The sequence below is a fragment of the Phalacrocorax aristotelis genome, chromosome 6, assembly GCF_949628215.1.
Source record: "Phalacrocorax aristotelis chromosome 6, bGulAri2.1, whole genome shotgun sequence".
NCBI classification, from domain to species: Eukaryota; Metazoa; Chordata; class Aves; order Suliformes; family Phalacrocoracidae; genus Phalacrocorax; species Phalacrocorax aristotelis.
Genome location: NC_134281.1, coordinates 58,802,314 through 58,823,695, shown reverse-complemented (window position 1 = coordinate 58,823,695; position 21,382 = coordinate 58,802,314). Strand labels below are relative to the sequence as shown.

The following is a 21,382-nucleotide window of genomic DNA, read 5'->3' as shown; positions in this document are numbered from 1 at the left end:
TCCCACCCGCCTCACTCCACCCGGCAGGTTTGCAAGCGGCCTGCTGCCACCCCAGGACGAGGTCACCCGACGGCCCGCCAGCTCGCCCACAGCACAGCGGCCCAGGATGCGGCGGCAGGAGAGCTGGTGAGGCCAGCGCCGGCCTCGCCGGGCTGCTGCCTCCCCAGGACGCAGGCGTAGGGTAGATGGCCTCAACGCAAGCTCCCTCTCTGTCTGCTTCCATCTGTAGCTGTCACTGCGTATTTCAAACGCGGACAGACCTATCTTTATAGCTTGCTGTGAGTGAAGTCTGTTTCATCATTCCCATTAACAGACAGGAAATGGAGACACAAAGTGGAAATGGGTTTTCTAAGTTTGTTTCTGTCCCGTAAGAACTAAATCCACGGAGCAGATCCTGATCTGGTGAGGTCAGTATAGCTTTTGCCAATAAATTAAAGAGAGATTCCGTATTCATTATAAATAGCAAAACCCATCCTGCTTTAAAAATTAAAAAGAATGTTGAAAATGCACGTGCACTTGTACAAACATTGTTTCCAAACTTAAAATAAATAACCATTTGTTTGCACTCTTGAATTAGCCACTTTGGTATCCCAGGAATGTGCAACGAAAAGAATTTCTGATATTTATTAACTAGAAGAGTTATCCTGGAAAGACTGAAAACAATGCTGGAGACTGAATACTACCTGCACAGGGACTTGTCATGCTACAATCCAGTTGATAAAAAATGGCATTTATAACAACTACAGCTTCAACGAATCATGTAAGTATCAACTAGTCATAACAGCCAAACAAGAAAGGCAGCCAGGTAATAATCCAACATTACAGAAGGAATAAGAGAGGCGCAGAAATGAACTGCTGAAGGCTACAAAACTAGTCATTGACGTAGGTGAAGTAAGAATGTTACTAGTACAAGCTGACGGCTTCGCCAAGTGATCTCCACCTTTCAGCAAAAACTACATTTCTGAGGAAAAAAAAAATATTTGGAGGGTTTCTTGTTCAGCCTAGGCTGTGGCTCCGTGCACTTCCCTCACAATTCTCAAGCTCCCCCATACAGACCCCATCCCCTGATCCCACCCAGCCACACAGAAATCCACACGTTCTCACTAACAAAGTACACGTCTAACATTTAAGCAAATATATGTTTCCACGAAACTCAGGGTTGCACAGAAATGAGCTCAAATGATTTCTCACCCTTACCCACCACAGAACACCTAACATGCAAGCTATTAACAATTTTTGGACTAATAAGCTTAGACATCCCATTAACTTTCCAGCTGCAGGGTATGTGGGACAACCCAATCGCTTTCAAAGACAAGATAGTTGCAAAGGCTAAGATGGTAGACCATGGTCAGTTGAGAACCTGCTATCATTTAGAAGCAGGTTATTTAAACGTGTTTGTCTACAGAATGTATTCTCTTTTCCCAGGCACAAAACCTTTATTACTGGACTTGAAAATGTTTGAGAGAAGGGCAGCAGGAATGATCCAAAAGGTATGGAATGTCTTCTGTCTGGGGAACAACTGAGCACACCAGGCTCTTCTGTCTGGAAAAGAGATGACCGAAGGGGGATGCGGTAAGAGGGCTACAAAATCATGAGAAATGCGGAGAGGGCAGGTGGGGTTAGATGGCTCTTTCTTTCAAAGACTAGGCAGGGGGAGGACCATATGAAGTAGAAGGAGCCAAATTTGAAACCAGATGGTATTTCTTCTCACTGTAAGTCTGTAAGCTGTGAACTGCTGGACAAAGGATGCTTTAGCTGCTAAAAGTTCACAGGAGCTCAAGGGAGGCTGGGAAAGTTCAGGGAAAAGGAATCCACTGAGAGTTATTAAACACCCAGAAAAAATACCCAGCTAAAGAAGTCCCTAGGCTGAAAACAGATTCAGAAACAGCACGAGGACAGGGAAATACACACTTGTTCTACCTTAGCGTTCACTCACAGCCACTGCTGGAGATGGGACACTGAGCTAGGTGGAGATTCAGTCTGGCCCAATATAACTATTACATTTTTATTTGTTTAATGAATTGATGTTTTACAACAGCAGTCTCTGCTACGGTGACATGCAAGTAATAACGGCATTGATGGCATACTATTGATCGGAAAGAGTGGGAGAGAGTGAACAGTCTTCATCCTTGCACCAGCAAGTTGGTGCTGTATCACCACCTTTGTGAAGGACGCAAGCCTTCTCTGGCTTGGAGCCTGGGAACTAGACACTAGTTTCTCAGTGTCAGGATGAATAAATACGGAATGTGAATGTTTACATATTTCCAAATACCACAGTATGCAAAAAAACCTATTTAAAGAATACATCCTTCTGTGCCTCACAACACAGAATGTCAAGGGTCTTGGAAAAATTGACCTGCTAGTTTCATGAGAAAGGCGCTGTGGCTCAGATCCAGGCCATAAGTTCCCCAATTGTTGAGAATAATTGCTACTTTGTGTAACAGCTGAATTCAGCCCTCCATTCTAGGACTTGCTTTAATAAAATGAGCTTGAGGGAGAGAGGATTGCCATAGCAACAGAATCTTCTTAAAAAAGAAGCTGGAGACATGCTGGTCTCACATCCCACTTCAGCTTTTTCTGCTCTGTTGGTATTTTCAGCCTGATCTGATCTTGTTGCTGCCAACCCCCTCGGGGGCTGCCCCGGTGAGCTACACCCAGTGCAACGCCACACAGCTCAGGCTGGACTTTTAAGTGTCTTAGCTTGCAAGAGTCAGAACTGCCACTGGAATCCCCTCAGAAAACTAAATCCAGTGGTAGCAAGAGGCAATGACATTTCTGTGGCTGCTGGACAGTAGTGACCCGGTGAGAAAGCTGTATCGTGTCTCTTGGACAGCGGTGGGAAATGAGAGCAACGTGGGCCTGTGAGGCCCCACTGAAGAGATGAGGACATGTAAGACTGGAAGGAACTTTCAGCTGCTCCAGTCCCTGGCTATTTCAGATTAGCACATTATATGATTTCTTCTTTTAAGTGGAAAGCTCCCTCTTAAAACTACTTAGGGCTTTTCCCTCTCCCAGCCCTTACTTTTGGAGCAATTCCAGACAGTTGTCCCTCTGGTCCTTAGGAACCTTCTTCCAACTTCCAGACAACATTTACTCATGAACAGTTTACATCTACTCATTCTTCTGCTGATCTTGTCTTGGCTTTTATCCCTCCCTGCTGTTTCTCTTCTTGATATATTCATAGACTGCTAACAGACTTGCTCTTATCCTTCATTTGTCAAAGTAGACACACCAGGATATTCCAGTCCCGCCCCGTGAGAAAAGCCTGATCACCTAACCAGCCACTCATACAATGGCATTTAGCCCCCTTTCTGGTGCAAGTATTTAACCTCACACCTTCCAGGGCTGAATCTGCCCTTCCTGCAGCCTTGCTAACTAAAAGCTATGTCCTGTGGTTGACAAACATATGGAGAATATTCTCCTCCCCGACTTCCAACCACTAAGCACACGGCTAATACAGAAATGGTTATTTTTGATTCTTAGGCTAGTTACCATGTGTAGGAAACCCTTCAATTGCCTCCCAAGTTTTCCCAAGCAGTTCAAGAAGCACAGCTTTCCTTTATTCCCATTCCACCATATATTTGCAGTCTGGACTTACTGGAGAAAATCCTGTCCTTCAGCTTTTCTTGCTTCCTACTCTGTGTGCCATCTACTCGCTCCATGGCTGTCACCCAGCGGGTAGGACCTGCACAACTTTCCCCTTGGAGGGTAGCTGGGTGTCCTTTCCTGCAGCATCACACCACTGCTCCTGGGCTCCATTTCTACCACAGGCATCGGACCACAAGGATCCTGCTTTAAGTACCCATTGCATCATGATTACACCATTACTGGAGTTGCTTACAGTGGCTTCTGCAGTTAGTGTGACAACGCTTCCACCTGGGATTTCCGAAATAAAACCAAACTGAACATTTCCAGAGAGCTGTTCATAAATTGGTCTGCTTAAAAGCACCGAATTTTTGGTCACTCGCTTTACTGCCTTTTATTTTCTTTCCCTCTCTCTCTCTAGGGGAACAGGGGAGAGGAGAAAAGTATCAAAGCAAGAATTAGTCAGCCTTGCTTATCTGGTTCCCCTACATGGTTCACCCTACAGAGCAAGTAAAGACCTAAGGAATTTTATTTCCTGTTATTGTGTACATAAAGCTTCTAAAGGGAAAATAAACATATTTAAAATACAATTTCACTGAAGATAAGCACTTTAGCCAACTGTATTTTCAAGATGATTGAAAATTGAGCTTAACGTCTTGAAGCAATTTTGCCAGTAACTTTAAAATGCAGTATTGTTTTTGGGAGGAAAAAGAAGTACTTGATGGAGTGAGGCACAATGTATTTGGCAGCACAGAGGAGAACTCTACTTACATTAGCATGCACGAATTTTGGTTTTATCTAGGTCACCTCTCCCCAAGGCATTTAACTGTAACCTCCTGATAGGCTTCCACCCAAAATTTAAGAGACAACCAACTGCCATGGGTGTACGACTATTAGACAGACTTGCTTGCTTCTGGGTTTTTACACTAGCCAATTGCTGGCTTTCAGCAGCAGCGAAAGGTCTCAGCACCAGCAAATGCAGACTAACACGCTGCCGGCTTCAGTAATGGCTACTGCAGGGCCCGGAAGGCTACGCTGCAAGTAACTGCGCTGGTGAAAATAGAGAAACCACACACTGCTCAGCAACTCCTTCAGAAATCCATGTGCTGCGCTTTGGAGCAGTCGCTTGCCAACTGGCTGCAGAGGAACCCAACGCAGACACGGAAAAGCAAAACTATCCTGAAATAGATATATTGTTTTAAAAAAAAAAAAAAAGACACTGCAACAAGGCTGTAAAGGAAAGAAAAAAGCAAGTGCTTTGATGTATCAAAAGTTAAGACTGCCACTACAATTTAAGAAAGCAGGAGACAGACAGACCTTGTAGCTCCCAAACCACATTAAAAAAACAGTATATTCTTTTTTACGGAAGAGAAATTTCAATCTCCCAGATTCTACTTGAGATGATTGGATATGTTTATCTGGAACATACTGAAACCATCAGAGCCAGAAGATGAAAAATCTGTGGTAATTCTGACAAGTGTTGGCAAACAGAACTGTCAAGTAAGGATAATGACTTTATATTCACAAAGCACTTTTCATCCAGATAGAACCCAGAGTGCTTTACAATTGTTACTAATGGATTATACACACACATGAATCACTTTGCCCATGACTGAAATGGAACAGCTTAAGGAGTGAACTGTTTAACAGCACATAGCAACGCTACACCACAGTTTAGCACAGGATCCAGTTGCAAATCCAAGAGAAATTTAGGAAGGCAGAACGTAATTATCCACATTGCAGTCTGCTGGGTTTACATTAGCCCTCCTCCAATAACCACCACTGGAAATATGGCAACTGCCAGGGTCTAGCGCAGCGCTCTGTCATGATGGGAAGATGACAGGATACCTTTTTAGCCCTGGTTCAGTTAAGTTCCAGGAGAGCTGACCAAAACTTAGCTGAGCCTGCAGAGAACGAGTCACTTCAGGGATGCACACAACTATCGAAGTCAGTGTGAAATCCCACCTGAAGGATGGCACCTCAGCCTGAAAAGTAATCTCTGATAACGTAACAGAGCACTTGGTTGATGCTGCGTGGGAAGAAAGAAGCTCACACTCGATCACCGGTGTTACTTCCTCCAGCACCTGTTTCTCATCTGCAAGTTCCCCAGAGAAAAAACAATGGGCTCCATTTAATCCTGATTAAACTTGTCAATGAAGGACCAGAAAGAATTTAAATCATCTAAGCAATATAACAGGTTGAAGAAAATAGTGCAGAAGTGATGGGGAAGGCTTTTTTTTTTGAGAAAGAGTTTCAGGTAATTATATGCTTATTGCTATAGTGAAAGTAATACTGGAATAAAAGGTGAAAATATACTAGGGAAATGAGCTTTGGACCAACTTTTGTAACAGCTGTTCCCCATTTCAGTAATTTCAACTCACACAAAAAACAAAATCTGAACTAAAAAATACTTACAAAATGTTAAACACAGGTATAAGCAATTTTTAACCCCTCCCAAGTCCTACTCTCAAGTCCATCTTCAACACCTATGTAAAATTTCAAGGCTGTACCCAGCAGCTTTCACTGATCTCAGTAAGAGCTCTTCAGAGTTCAGTACTTCTCTTAATCAAGCCATATGCTAAGCTGCTTAAAACTGCAGACTTGTCTTCCCCCCCCCGTTATTTTCTTTTCTACATTTGGCCATAGGTTTTACAAAAGTGAAGAAATAGGCTTGAACAGATTTGTTATAGGAATGAAAGAAAAAGCCAATTAGATACATTAATTACTCTATGAAATGCAGTAATCTGAGATCAATGTTACCCCTTCATACAGATAAAATTTCTATTAAAATCTTATAGTGTGTTCTTGATTTTCTTCACTCCTAACCTCAATTTGCCCTAGATTTGGAGCACGTGGAACACCATCATCTTTGCCAAAAAAGATGTTCAAACAGACAATTATCTAACAGCAAACACAGTATTATGATCATTAGGTTAAAAACCACAACTCATATAAAAACAGAAATTTGCCTACAATAGGTTAGGAAACAGGAAATCTTTTAAGGGAGCAAGAGCTACAATACAGCCTTCTGAAACAAAAGGAAGAACATTACAGTAATTAATTATTCTTTTAACAAACATATCATACAACAGCTGGAGAAAGTAAACACTAGGATGCTGGGTATCTCTCTGAAAGGCAGGAAGCCAATGGGAAAGGGTGACTACAAACGGAAAGCCTGGAGTCAAAACGAACTCTGAGATTCCTCACCAAGTCAGTGACCAGAAGATCTACCTAAAAAATGTAAGTCTGGAAAATCCATTGTCTAGAACCAGAGATTTCACTGCACAAGTATTTAATCTAGGCTGAACTAAGTGAAAAACTTTCTCTTCGTAGTTGTCCAAGATTAAGCTTAATTTATGCACCTACTTTAGAGGAGAAGTCAGACCCTTTATCTGAATTGTCTTGTTTACTTCACCACTGCCCTCAGCAACGAGAACAAAGAACACAACAGTCAGAGAGTTAGGAATCAGCATGAACATTTGATTCCCTTTCACATTAAGAATACCACAGACACCAGAGATAACAAAAGGGGACTGACAGAAAAATTAACTATTTACAATGATGTATATAGAGCTGGAAAACATTTGGAGAAAAGGATCAGGACGGAAAAAGTAGGAGTCAAGTATCTGAAAAACTGCTGCATGTCAGAAACAATCCATTTCCAATAAAAACACTTCTGAAACAAAACTGCTAACAAAACAAAGATGTCTTTCAAAGAAAGAGAATATTATATCATCTGGCTTTTTCATAATGGATTGTATTCTCAGATCTATTGATAATGGAAATTGGCCAGGAGTTCAATTATCTTTATTCAGGTCTTTCAGGTGGACGATACTGTATCTAGTTTAATGACACACTTCCAGGTGGGTTTCTTACTTCTTCATTGCTTCCTCCCACCTGGACCCTCCGCACTTCAGTAGTCTGTCTTGCACAACTCAACAAAATGTGAAGTCTTCCTACCTTCAGAAACAGCAAGTGGCCCTCTGAAAGGGCTATCTCAAGCTGTATTAACGAGTTTCCTAAAATCCTGCACCTTGCATGTTTGCCAATTCCCTGTTACTCTGCAACAACTTCCATCTACACCTGAAGACTTTTTATGTTTGTTTAGTTTAGGTGGTCAGCAGGAAACTTTGGCTTGCATGCACTGGATGTTGCTTCAGTCATGCTAAATGGAGCTTGCATACACACACGGTTTCTAGACTAGGTATGCAGATGGTTGAGTGACGAAGAGATAACAGTGTACCTGGTTAAAGTATCTTAAACAACTTTCCTGGCACCAAAACCAGCAGAAACAGCACTTGAACAGGCACTTTGCACATGCACTCTCCTGCAATAAAATGAAATGTGTGGTTACTGGACAGAGAATTAGACTCAAACAAAATTGCCATGTTAGAAAAACTTGCTTTACAGGAGACTGACTCTACTAATAGAGCATTCACTTAGACAGCAGGTATTTCTGTTTGGATTATAGGAACTTTTAAATTCAGACCTTTCAGTATTAATGACTGATGAGTTGAGCATCTTTCTTTTCTTCCTGTGGATGGAAGATTCTTCTCTCGGAAAAGAAAAAAAGTGCTGCAAGCAGCTTTGTGAGCTAACAGCTGCTTGGAGAACAAAACAGGCAGGCAAGGCAGTAACCCTTACAGTACTTTGCAGTGATCAGGGAGTACACAGACAGATTTTTAACTTTTTTGTTTATCAAAAAACCTTCACAGTTCTGAAATGACTGGTTTCCTAATGAACAAAAATAAAAGAATGGGCAGAAGGACTTATATGCGCGTGTGTGTGTATTGACTCAGAGCATACATTCATTTTTTAGGACATTTTAGAACAGACCATTCATAGAACATTGATCTACATTAATTTCAGACTAAAAACAGAGCAGAAAAGCTTAGTGTTTGTCCACACACACCCCCATCACATCAGAAGCTCAGAACTGTTTATCATAAAAAGATTTTACCAAGCACGAAAACTAAAAGACATCCTGGTAGCCATGGTAGCCTTCCAAATTTAACTGGCTGTTTTTCTCAGCAAAAGGAAATTCAGTTCAGTGATACTTGTGTCTTTTTAACCTTATTTTTCCAGAGGTCAGAATGTTTTTGTTTTGTTTTGGAAAGCAAAGATCTTCCAGTCACTATATGAAAACCTCAGGTCCCCACAACTACCGTTGTTCATGCAGAAACCACGAACCTCCTAACTTTTTTCCGAAGAAGTTCTTGGAAATACTCCATGAATAATTCCTTTAAATGGCGACTGTACATGCAAACTCCTGACAGCAGAGAAATACTGTAATCTTGCTGTGTATTGCTGGGGAGATGATTTTACTAAAGCAGTATTAATCTAAGCAAGTACTGTTTATTAAAAACCTAGAGCAAAGCTCTGCTCTGCAACTTCAGCTACGATCTCCTGTTTGATTCTGCTTGAAGACTGCTATGTAGGAAACATCTGTGAATTTACCAGCAAGCCTGCAGACCCCTGACTTTTCCTCCTGTTCTCAGAAAACAGCATCATTTTTTGCAAGGGTGGCAAAGTCTGTGGGAGCTCTGCAAGAATGCAGCATCACTTCTCCACCCTTTAGTACCACTGCTCCGGCCTCTATGGAAAGAGCCTCCATGGAAAGGGGCCATAGCCTGTCCTTTCTCCCATGGGAAGGAGCAAGGTTACTTTGTGAGGGGATCCTTCTGTGGACTGGGGACACGAGCTGGCCTGAGCACTCTATAGCCTCTTTAGGAGCAGGTACAGCTATGGCCATGCCACACCCTCAGCTGAATGCCTGGCAACTGGACCAAAAGGAGCTGGTCGCACGCAAATCGTTTTTCTTTGCTAGTGAAATCTTCTACAGCTATTCAGATTACAAAACCACGTACCCAACAAGTCCACTTATTCTGCTTCCTCTAGAGGCAGAAAATACTGTCTTCTTTTTAGCACAACTCATCCCACCTATCATCTTTAAACAAAGTTCTTAGTTGACCCAACTTGCCAAGTTTTATAACCAAGGCTTTCATATGAAAGCGACATAAACCCAGACACTTACACGACTTTCTAGTATCTTATTATGAGGGGCTTTTATTTAAGCATTCACAAACTATACCCCACACACATGCCCACAGGTACTGGGGATGGTCAGTGTAAATACCCTGTCATAACTATACATAACATGCTTCAAGGCCAGGGTAAACTCTAGAGGAAAAGACTTACTTTTAAAAACTTTGCCTAAATTTTCCTCTAAAATCGGAGCTGTGCAGTCACGACAGCCCTCTCTCCGTGCCAAAGTGCCAGAACGTACTGCAGTGGTGTGTTTCCAGCAGAAGATGGGATGCAGAGACGCATGAACGACAGAAAGAAGGCAAGCAACAATCAAAACAGCCCAGCTATATTTTTTATATATCTTAAAAGATGTGGTTTGGATCCTACACAAATCTCTGGAATAGTTCTTATATCATACGTTCTTTCTATAAACTCATATTACAAGGCAGAGGAAATCTTTTCTGTAAGATGTTTCACATGCAACAATAATGTTCCTACTTACCTTTTCAAAATTTATGATGCAAAAATTTTAAATAGAGCATTCTGCCAAATTTTTGCTTTATGTTCCATAAAACCCTTTATATATAAACACTAAATAAAGATGGCTTTTGATGTTGGTGTTCTCTGCTTTTAAATATAGCTGAGTTGAGAGAAAAAAAAGGAAGCACATGGAAAAAGCTTTCTTAATGAAGAAAATGGGATAAAATATAAAATCCACATCGTATCATCCATTTTTAAGCAAGAAGTATATTCTTCACATTGTTTTTCCATGAATCTCACCTTTTAACTACTATTTTCATAGTGTTACAAAAGTATATACCTACCTTTTGTTTTAGGATATTATGAAGGTACAAGAGAACAATCCTTGGTATTCTCAGAATTGTGATTAGAAAGGAGCCTTTTACAGCAGTTCCTAGATGATAGCAAAAAAGAACTGATATGGAAGACAGGACTGGGTGAGGTGGTGGGCTGTTTTTATTTCTAGAAAGGAAAACAAACAATTTTAAAATGTTTTAGAAACTTATTTAAGAAGATATACATTGTATCTTCTCAGTATTTGCAAATTTAAAGAATCGAGCTGGTGCCTCCTTTCCCACTTGAACAACTCCAGTTTTCCTATTGACTTCATCTGAACGTTCACCTTAGCCCAAAGGAAAGCAGCCAAGTTTATAACTTTTATTGGATTAGTTTAATTCTTAAGCAATGACTGTTTGATGTGTTCAGTAATGGAAAAATATCTAGAAAAAACCTACAATGGAAAATACCAGAAGTGAACAACAGCTGAGAATACTTCCTTGAACACCTCTCTCCAGTTTCTGTCACTTCTCTTCTTCTCTGCAATCTTTTATTTGACTGTTGTTTCTACAAGATTTTAGTCTGAAGGAATGAATCCACTATTTCTGCTTTAGTGGTAAATTGAAACCAGAAGAAATGTCACAAGCTCTCACATGTAAAATTGAGAAGTACTATCTGCTTTTATTCTTGCAATTTGGTTGAATTTTGGTTTAAATTTTGTTCAGGTAATTAATACTTTTTTTTTTCACTGAACAGAATTGTTTTTAAAATGGAATACACAAAAAAGGAGTATCACACAATATGTTTAGAATTATAAGTATTTGTACTGCATGCTAACCCGTATTGTTTTGGAAAAATAATGCATTTCCCAAAATTGAAAAGCAAAGACAAAAAATTGGCCTAAATGCAAATTTTATTTTCTTGGCTCCTTTATAAAGGTCACTTTAATGTCAATCATTTACAGGGAGTAGTACGACACAGCTCTCAAGAATTTATATGAAAACGAGAAAATGAGCTTAAAGCCACTCCCACACTCCCCTTTCAAATGCTGTAAAAAAAATTAGAAAATTAGATTAACACTATAAACACCTTTAAAAATGTTTCAGAGGATTTAAAAACCCCACTGATTAATAGCCATAAATAGTCTTCCGATAAAGCAACTCCTAAGCAATTTGCCTAACCCTGAAAAATTTACTTAGGCAACAGAACCAGCAGCAGTTTGACCAAGTAGTTAAGTAAAGATCAGACCTTATAGCACAAATACGATGTCCTATGGTCATGATTCCTTCAAAATCTCTGTTACCTTGAAAAATTAATAATTTGCACAAGAAACTAAAAAATAAAAAGGCAGTGGTAAGAGAGTGACTGGTTGGGGCTAAAAAGCTCTACAAATATATTTTTGCTAAATCCTCACTTCAGCAAGGATTTAAATCATACACGCTGCATCAAGATAGGCATCACAGTGCTGCAAGAATCCTGAAGGTATTGCTGCAGTTCATTCAAATCACTAAATATTTTGGAGCTGAGAAGTTGTATTTAAATATGTGAATATACCACATTATTTTAAATAGGAAATTCCAGCAAAGCAATTCCTGCATTTCTTATTTTTGGTCATACAACTAGGGGAACAGCTTGGGGGATAGTGGAATTTTATACTGAATAAGGCAGGGTTGGGTTTTGGTTTTTTTTGAAGTCATCAGGTTTCTGTGTTAGAAACATATAGGTCACAATATAGGTGAGTTATTCTACCCATACAGTACCACTGTTTCCTTTTCCCTCGTACACTACCCTACATATGACAGTCTCAGTCAGATCTCAGAATATAAAAGATTGTTTCTGTAAGTTAAATGTTAACCAAAGGTAGGAAATACAGAAAGGACGAAGTTTAGTCTTGTGTTAATAATTTACTTGCTACTGAAGAGAAAAATGAAGGATTTTGACATTTTTAACAGGACTGATTAATGAGCAGGAATGTCAAAATTTGAAGTTTAGTTTAGATAAATTTCTGCACATTTGGATGCTTTTCCACACCTTTTCCTGGCAAAGGAATTCTCACAATAACAGGGTCTGACAAGGTTTCTTGCTTTGCTTCCGAACAGATTAGAAAAATAACAGATTTTCATTGTAATTCTGGCTCAGGGTTGGAAACACAGGAAAATGGACTACCTAAACACGACAACAGGTGACACTTGTGACTCTAAACAACCTCAAGATGGGTTCAATCATCCATCTCTACCTAAATACCCCTAAGGATGAAGTTTCACCCGGCTTTGTACATTACATGGCTGGAATCCTGACTTTAGCGCAAGCATACGGTCAGCCATATGCATACGGTTTTGTGGGCAGTTAATCCTGTGCAGTGAATTCTCTGCATGCAGACTTCACTACATGCACACAAGCTATCAGGGAAAAACAGGAATCTGCCTGATAGAACTGGTTACAAGAGCAGGTAGGGCCAAGGTTTGTTTTTCCTCTTTGCTTTTCCTATTTTATGTTACCACAGGATTGTTTGATTTACACAGAACACTACTATTCCAAAACCCTGTGAACCTGTACTCAATACCACATCATCTTTTAATCATTTTCTTTCTTCGGTGCTGCCAATTGTCTTTGTTTCCTTGTGAGCTCTGTGACACTTGATCTCTTTCTTAACACTGAGTTCCTTGAATCAAATGATCACACGTGCATCTCAGCTTTCATTTTAAAACCTTTTTTTTTGTGTGAATAAAAATGTAATCTTGACACACCCAAAAGATGTGGACATTTGAAAGGGGGGGAAGAAAGCATTTCTTTAAAAGCCTGTCCTTTTCAGAGCTGCACTTATAGTTTTCTTCAATCCTGCCTCATCTGTTTCACAGACTGCCTAGAAAGAGATTTAGTGTAAAATACTTCAGAAGTGTTAAGGAATGAATAATATATGTAGATATGAATCTCAGTTTTTAAACAAATACAATGAAAGACAAGATTTGTAATAAAAGAGGCTATCAGACTAACAGAGAACACACAGACTGTACTTGCAACTGCCCTTTTACCTGCTCTCAAAACCACAAGGGACAGGCCTCACTACGTACATGCTGATGGCTCTTTTACATGGGTTAGGTCAAGTATGTAAGTAGGGCAAAGGATGTTTATAAATATTGCAGATGTATTTGAAAAGATAAGAGGAATCCTTTAAAAATTTGGTCCTAGTTCATCTCCTAGCGACTTCAGTGCAAATCCATAAACCTGGATTTTTTACTTACTGGGAGATATATGTATTTCACCTCTCACTGATCTATCAGAAGTTGTGGTGCTGAACACCTTAGAGTCAGGTGGAAACCCCCAATCCTGCAAATGCTTATATACTTCCTTAATTTCAACCCTGTGCAGTGCAGTGTTGTACATGTACTGGAGTTACTGAATAAGCTCAAACATGGACAGGACAGTGATGCCTGTGACATGGGTCAGGTTACCGTACTTTAATTCCAGAGACAGGAAAAGCCTCAACTCACTGAAAAGGTAAATACGCACGTAACACCTAAGCACACTAAGATAAAAATAAACCCTCATGCAAAGCAGCAATAGTAACAAAGAAGGTTTTTAAAAAGACTGAGCCCTTCTCACAAGTCTTAAAAAGTAATCATTAAGCAAAAAAGTTCTATTTTATTAAATTACTAAAATCTTTCACATATTCATGTTTCATCTGAAATAAAAGAAGGCAAAATCTACTTTCAGTGGTGGTACTACAGGTCAAACATATGTCACCTGTAAAGCTAATCCAGTGAAAACGACCTGCTGCCCTCCCCATTTGCAACTCCACTGTGGCTGCTGGCCGCGCAGCACGTTGCTGCATGTGCTGTGGAAGGAGATTTCCGTAGGGAAAGGCCGTGCCACTTCCTCGGAGCACTTACAAGCCAAGAAGAAAGCTTCTCTGTGAGGTATCATAAACAAACTCTTGTGACATGCCTTTATGATGCTGCCCCAGGGAATACATTAAAAACACACAACAGACAAGCTCAGAATTGCTGGAACAGCTTGAGATAACCCTTGCCCGTGATGGTGCGACTGCTCTTGCAGCTAACCATCCTCTCCCTGTTCCTGCACTGCTCTGTGTCTCTGCAGATCTGTGCTGACAGCCTAAAGGCCAGGAAGAGGGATCACCACCGCAATAAAACTGCATTTCCTCTTCCAAGCACAACTCTCTCAACACAGTACATGTCACCTGGCAAGCAAGTGGAGGGCTCGACAGAGGAGGTACCAAATTATTTCAGTGCAATTGGGTGCAGGAACCTTCTCTATTCTGTGGCAAGTTCCTGCAGCAGTAAAAAATAGCTGGAAAGCAGAAGACCCTAACAGGGCAGTAAATGTCATCACAGCGGTTTCTACAGGTGCTTCCCTGCTCTGTGTGAAGAAGGTACGGACAGTGCCTTTGCCGTGGGCATTTAGACAGTCTATCGTACCAAAATGCACTGCAGCGCACAACTAAGTCAGCAAAACTGCTTCTCTTTCCTGTGCTTTGTCAAGAAACCAATTTAAATGAACACTTAGTGCCTTAACATTCAGCTGCTAAAGCTGAATCGATTGCTAAAGCTTGAGATACATAAATTTACTTCGAAGAAATGGGCAGCCCATTACCCACACAACCACAGAGCCATGCTAGGTACTTGTGTTTAGAGCTTCTACAGGAAAAAGGAGATGACATACAAAATGTGAGCTCCTCTCTTTTCAGGTCCTATCATGGCATGTAAAATAGTAGTGTGAAGCTGCGTCACACTGCAGATCAGATAATTGAGACTATCGCCATATTCCTCTACTACAAATTGAAGAAATGCCTTAAAATACCAGAGTTTTTCACAGATTGGAAAATCTCATCACTGAGTGCAGAGGAACAGAGCAATGCGGGTGAGAGAGCTCATAAAATACTTACGAGGAAATATGTTTTCAGGATACTACTCTCTTCATTGTCAAAAAACTCAACAGTGTACTGTGAGATTTAAAACTTCCCCCGCAATGACAGGATAACACTGCTCCAGTGCATGAAACTCTTAATTTTGTTTTACAATATTGCAAGCCTAAAAACCAGTATAAATCATGAAGAGCGGAGATTTTTCCTCAGGCCTTCCACGTTTACATTTCAGGGCCGTATAAAATTCAAGAAAGTTTGTTTACACATCCCTAAATTCTTAACAGTACTGTTAAAACATTTACAGTTAACTGAAAATATCTGCACAGAATGAAAAGAAGAGTAGCAGAGTAGGCACTTATGCAGCCAGAACAAATGGAAACCCAGAGCGGGGATGAACACTTAGCAGGAGGTCAAACTGCCTATGAGTACATGAAATTACCGAGGAGCTACATATTGCATCTCCATTTGGAGCTAATGCAGTCTCCTGGAACAGGGTCAAATGCAGCCTGTGCCTTCCGAATGGCAATTTCAGCAGGGTCAGTTGAGCTCTACTGGCTTGTAGCAAGGCTCAGTTTGACCCGGTAACTCCAGCGGTAGGGGTGAGCCACATTAATAACACACACGCTGAAAAATCTTATTCAAGATCTCGCAACAAGCAACATCATTTTATATTAAATTGGATTCCAAGATATTGACATAAATTGCAGTCTATCTGAGACTATTTTACCCAGAAATGCTGGAAAATCCCCCAAACTACATGGGGGCAATTCTGCACTCACCTGTTGAAGTAACACGCAACCACTGCCCCAGCAATTGTCATTTGCTGACAGGCAAGAATGAATTCACTAGTCCAGATAAGGCCAATGAAATGATACCATGCCATGTAGCAAATTCCAGACAGAGGTCTGTATTCTACTTGTCCTCCTGAAGTAGTCTGTGCAGTACCTGGAGTTGGGATTACACCACTGCATTATTGTAACACACCAGACAAGAAAAAAAAAGTACATATAATAGCTTCTGTACCCTTTTTTTAAACTTTTCTTCAATTATAAAAAAATAAACTCAGGTGCTATTCAAGTCTATCCATTCTAACAGAGAGAGAGCCAAAATTTTGTAATTCAAAAAGAATTTTGAAAAATAAAATCTTACAAAAAACCCAAAAACTTGGGTTTAAATTGGGATTGAAGCACAGCTGCCAATAAAGCCAAGAGGACAGCTATGAATTCCTAGAGATTTCTGAGAAAACATTACTCAAGATTTCAGTAATCAAATGCTTCAAGAAGTAAATGAAATCTTAATTTTCTTCACTCAAATTTGAAATAAACTTATAGTCAGTTATGAACTGCTTTAGATTTTTTCTATAAGAAGCAAAAGAGAAAGACTGCAGAAAAATATTGAGGATGCATAATGTACCATTGCAACAAAATAAAATTATTTTAATTACTTATTTTTATTTTTTAATTATTATTACTAATTAGAACTAAGGCAACTAGTTTTCTGTTCTCTGTACTTTGCAATCTTTGTGCAAAATACAGGCACATAAAGGCGCCCTCTCAAAAAAAAAAAGCATACATCTGTGTGGTAGTATATGCTCCCATCTTACTCCTGTATCCAGGAACATTGACAAATTCGCTTATTCAAGCTAAAACAAATTGCCTCCACTTCTGTTAATAACAAAGAATTTATTCCATATTCAATAGATAGCTTTTCAGAAAAGGTGGGGGGTAACTCCTGTAAGTTAGCGCTCAGACCTTTCTCTGTGCAATTCTGTTCCTGCCATTTGACTCTGAAGTCTAGTCACGGGATGATGGCATCGGGACATTTGTTCCTAGTGAAAGGTCTCTAGATCTATAACCTGCTATTTTCTTAGTTTATCCAGCCTTAAGTCTATTAACCTTAAAGCTAAACATGTACGCAGGATAAAACGATCTCTGGAGGTGAGCAGTTTCTTATTCTAACTCCTTGAAAGAAATAACAAAGCGAGACATCGAACTGTCTATGACTGCTAGAGCAGCATTATAACTTAACCTGTAATACCTCACGTATTCATTTGGTGGACGTGGCAGTGTTAGGTTTACAGTTGGACTCGATGATCTGAAAGGTCTTTTCCAGGTTTACAGTTGGACTCGATGATCTGAAAGGTCTTTTCCAACCTAAATGATTTGCATTGTCCCACAGATCAGCGCACCACCTTCAAGTTCAAAACTACAACATGCACAAAACTAACTATGAAATGGTTCACCTAATTTCTGTCCTATTCCTCTATAGCCACAGAGTTCATACTCAAGAATAGCTACAAGTAGAAATAATGCAGATTTGTTTTCAGCAATACCATCAGGTTTAGACCAAGGTCCGTTTGTCTATAAACTAAGAAAAATATTAATTTACCCCATAGTAGCACTGCAAAATTATTTTAAAGTGCTTTGAAAGGAACAAAAACTGCCACATGTGTGCATAAACACAGACATCGTCTAGATATTTCCTGAAAGGTGATCAATTTTAGCTAAACAGGCAAGCTCTTTGCAGCGCTGTACAGTTGGTCATTCACAGAAATATTGTTGCTTCCATTATATTCAAATGCATTTTAAGCCTGTGAAATGCAAGATAGTTGATAGTGTGAAAAAGCTGCTACTCAGATCTCTTCTCAGAAACTCTCAGCCATTTCTCCCCATCCCCTGCCTCCCTGGTTTTAAGTTTGGATGCAAAGGCTTTTTTTTTTTTAAGGGGAATTTTTGCGGATGGATTAATTTACTTTGGCACATTAAAATAAGCTATGTGCTGGGCCATTTCTTCTTGTTCTGAATTCAAGGGAGTTTTCACCTCCCTTATTTCTTCCAGAGGCTCTAGACTGCCGTTTTCCTGCAGCACACACAACTAGCCAAATATGCTCATTAACCATAGCCTATAGCTGTTACTGAGGGAACTGAGATCAATGAGATCATTACTGAGGTTAATGAGATACAAGGTCTCCTACCTCCCTGTTTTTATTCAAAGACATTATGCCATTTAGTAGCAGAATTAAGCACATTTTCCACCATACAATCCACCTGAACATTTCTTCTGCAGAGGGACCTGGACAGGCTGGATGATGGGCTGAGGCCAACTGTAGGAGGTTCAACAAGGCCAAGTGCCGGGTCCTGCCCTTGGGTCACACCAACCCCAGGCAACGCTCCAGGCCTGGGGCAGAGGGGCTGGAAAGTGCCCAGCAGAGAAGGCCCTGGGGGTGCTGGCTGACAGCCGGCTGGGCATGAGCCAGCAGTGCCCAGGTGGCCAAGGAGGCCACCAGCCCCCGGGCTTGTGTCAGCACTGGTGTGGCCAGCAGGGGCCGGGCAGGGATGGGGCCCCTGTTCTCGACCCTGGGGAGGCCCCACCTCGAATGCTGGGCTCAGGTTTGGGCCCCTCGGGACAAGAAGGCCCCTGAGGGGCTGGAGCGTGTCCAGAGAAGGGCAGCGGGGCTGGGGCAGGGTCTGGAGCACAAGTGTGCTGGGGAGCGGCTGAGGGGGCTGGGGGGGTTTAGCCTGGAGAAGGGGAGGCTGAGGGGAGACCTTCTTGCTCTCTGCAGCTGCCTGAAAGGAGGTTGGAGTGAGGGGGGGGTCGGTCTCTTCTCCCAGTTCACTAGTGATCGGACAAGACAAAGCGATCTCGAGCTGCATCTGGGGAGGTTTAGATTGGCTATTAGGAAAAATTTCTTCACTGAAAGGGTTGCCAAGCATTGGAACAGGCTGTCAAGGGAAGTGGTGGAGTCACCATCCGTGGAGGTATTTAAAGACATCTCGATGAGGTGCTCAGGGACATGATTTAGTGGTGGACTTGGCAGTGCTGGGTTAGCGGTTGAGCTTGAGGATCCTAGAGGTCTTTTCCAAACTAAATGATTCTATGATTCAATGAAATGTATGTATGGTAAACTAATTCTGTTTGCTTTTTACCAGCCTACTGAAATAACCACCTGCAGTAACAAGAGTAATGGCTTTGTCTTTCCTGGCCAACCTTACATATGTGCATGTGCACAGCGCTGTGCTCTGCTGCACAGAAATCAGGCACATCCACCTGTGAGTTCACCATTGATCACTTTGCTGTTTAGATATGGTAAACTGTTTTTGTTACTTTACAGAAATCTGTTTACTAGTGTTAACATCTGTGTCTGACTGATTCCCTGTCTTTTGGGCCTACTGTGCACGCATAATTTTGTCAACAGAATTACATGCAATGCTATTTTTCATATGTCAGTTTTAGTAGCACAGATCAACTTTAAAGCTATCCTAGATACCCTGTTGAGAAAACTATATGCCATTCTTCCCTATCACTCCACTGTGATCTATCTGTTTACACAAACTAAACTTTCTCAACAAAGCCCCAAAATATGGTTTAATTTGTCAACAGCGTATTTTTCCCCAACTATATAATCACAGATCTGTCTCATGTACTATACGCTTTTAGTGATAACATTAAGAAGTCAGTAAAGAACTGAAGTCCCTACAGCTGAATCACCAAATCTGAAAACCTCTATCAGTACAAATGTTGATCTGCTGCAAATACTTCAAAGAAGTGTTGTTAACAATGCAAACAGGCACGAGTGTCTGCAGGAGAATTCAGAAGACTCTCTCCATCTGACCCTGCAGCCCCGTGCTGTGCCGTTATGTCAGCCAGCACACCAATGCAATGACACTGAAGTCAGCGTGCACATGCAGTATCATTAGCTACGTTTTGGTACTTCCAGACTTATGTCAGATGCTCTTATTTGGCAACTGCTCCTGCAAGGTTTTGCTGATGCCTGGAGCAGTATGTTGTTGCTAGAGGATGAAAATTCCTGGGAAGTCTAGTTCAGCAATTTCCTTATCAGAAACAAAAAAGCACTGACCAGAAAATACCAAGAGCCCGTCCCACTGCTAAGTAAGGAAAGGTTCTGGCATCATACACAGAATCTTCATGCTTCCTGCAACATAATTTATTGTGTTATTTTATTTAGCTTTTTTCCATGTAGCGGTGTTTACAGCTAAGCTAGCTTACTGTAATTGGAATGTCAAGGACCCTGCAGGAAACACATTTTTATTGCTGGTTTTGCTACTGCACAGCTTTATGTGGTGGTTTTATTGCTCACTTGCCCGTAGGATGCGCCTTCATTACACAAAAGTCTCACACCGCCTTCTCATCCTACGTTACATGGATAGTATTTATGCCATGTGGACTTCACAGCTCCTGCATGCTGTAAAGTTGAGAGACATCCTTTGCTGTGCCACATGGCCGCTTCAGTTCTGCAGTGAAATGCTGCACAAATTAGCAAACAATAAGACTCAATGACCCTAAGACATATCAGCTTTTCCAAAGCACAGCTGAATTCCATTCCTAGCCAGCTAATGGTTCTAACTGGTGCCGCTGTTTGTGCTGTCTCAGGTCTCGTTGAGTCTGGCATTTCTCCTAGTTTTCTAGGTCTGGAATTCACTCAGTCTCTGCTGCTCTTACAGATTCTGAATTACCAAGGTACTTAAGCAGGTGCCTACCTTAAAATGTGTAAGTAGTCCCACTGATTTTAATAGGATTATCCATGTGTTTCAAGTTAGTCATGTGCATAAGTACCTTTCCAAGTGCGGGCTACAGATTTCTATAGCTCCCAAGAAGTTAGTCTTTTCTCAGAGTAACACTAACTTTTGGAGGGGATGTAAATAAGGTGTCTGTGTGGTCGCGTAACGGTCAGGTGCACCGCAGCTGAAGCGAGGATCAAGTGCTCCAGAGCTGTAAGATGCAGAGATGCTATAAATGATATGTAACTAGGGAAGATTCAAGGAAAATATTAAGAACAGGTGCAGCACAGCAGCAACCCAATTTTACTTGCCCATCTCTCTGTATTAGACAAAAGACTAGTGTCTTCATAAACGTTTCAAATTTTTTTCAGCTTTCCTGGTACATCTGCATTTAAAATATAGTCTACATAGCCCCAGAAAATATATTTGTGAGACTAAAAAGTCAAAGCGTCAAAACCAAGAAAACCACCACCTGTATTTTACAAACTGAATCTTGGCTAGGCAGCCATTTGCCAATGGAGAAAACAAATTGCTCAAAGAGAGCATACCTTGGGAAATCTTCAGAGAAGTA

General features: G+C 40.9%; 1 protein-coding gene and 1 long non-coding RNA gene across 12 annotated transcripts in view; one reads left to right on the top strand and one right to left on the bottom strand.

The window, feature by feature from the left end:
* Positions 1 to 21,382, bottom strand: part of SLC44A3 (solute carrier family 44 member 3) — a 43,481-nt gene that overhangs the window by 5,934 nt on the left and 16,165 nt on the right. For 7 of the 9 annotated variants that reach the window (XR_012661306.1, XR_012661308.1, XR_012661307.1 and 4 more), the window contains exons 10-12: positions 16,072 to 16,237; positions 10,437 to 10,593; positions 7,829 to 7,912 (exon numbers count right to left, since the gene is read on the bottom strand). Coding sequence is in view for 4 of the 9 variants with exons in the window: in XM_075098167.1 (XP_074954268.1) it covers positions 7,829 to 7,912; positions 10,437 to 10,593; positions 16,072 to 16,237 (407 nt within the window). In the remaining 5 variants the exon portion in view is untranslated. The remainder of the gene's footprint in view (positions 1 to 7,828; positions 7,913 to 10,436; positions 10,594 to 16,071; positions 16,238 to 21,382) is intronic. The other 2 variants (XR_012661305.1, XM_075098165.1) reach the window with 1 other exon arrangement.
* On the top strand, positions 585 to 19,346 carry LOC142059386 (uncharacterized). 3 transcript variants are annotated; one of them, XR_012661311.1, is made up of 3 exons: positions 585 to 760; positions 1,426 to 1,490; positions 19,222 to 19,346. It is a non-coding gene; the product is annotated as an uncharacterized LOC142059386 (long non-coding RNA). The 3 variants fall into 3 exon arrangements; XR_012661312.1 differs by lacking the exon at positions 19,222 to 19,346 and adding an exon at positions 4,007 to 7,835; XR_012661310.1 differs by lacking the exon at positions 19,222 to 19,346 and adding an exon at positions 3,588 to 7,835.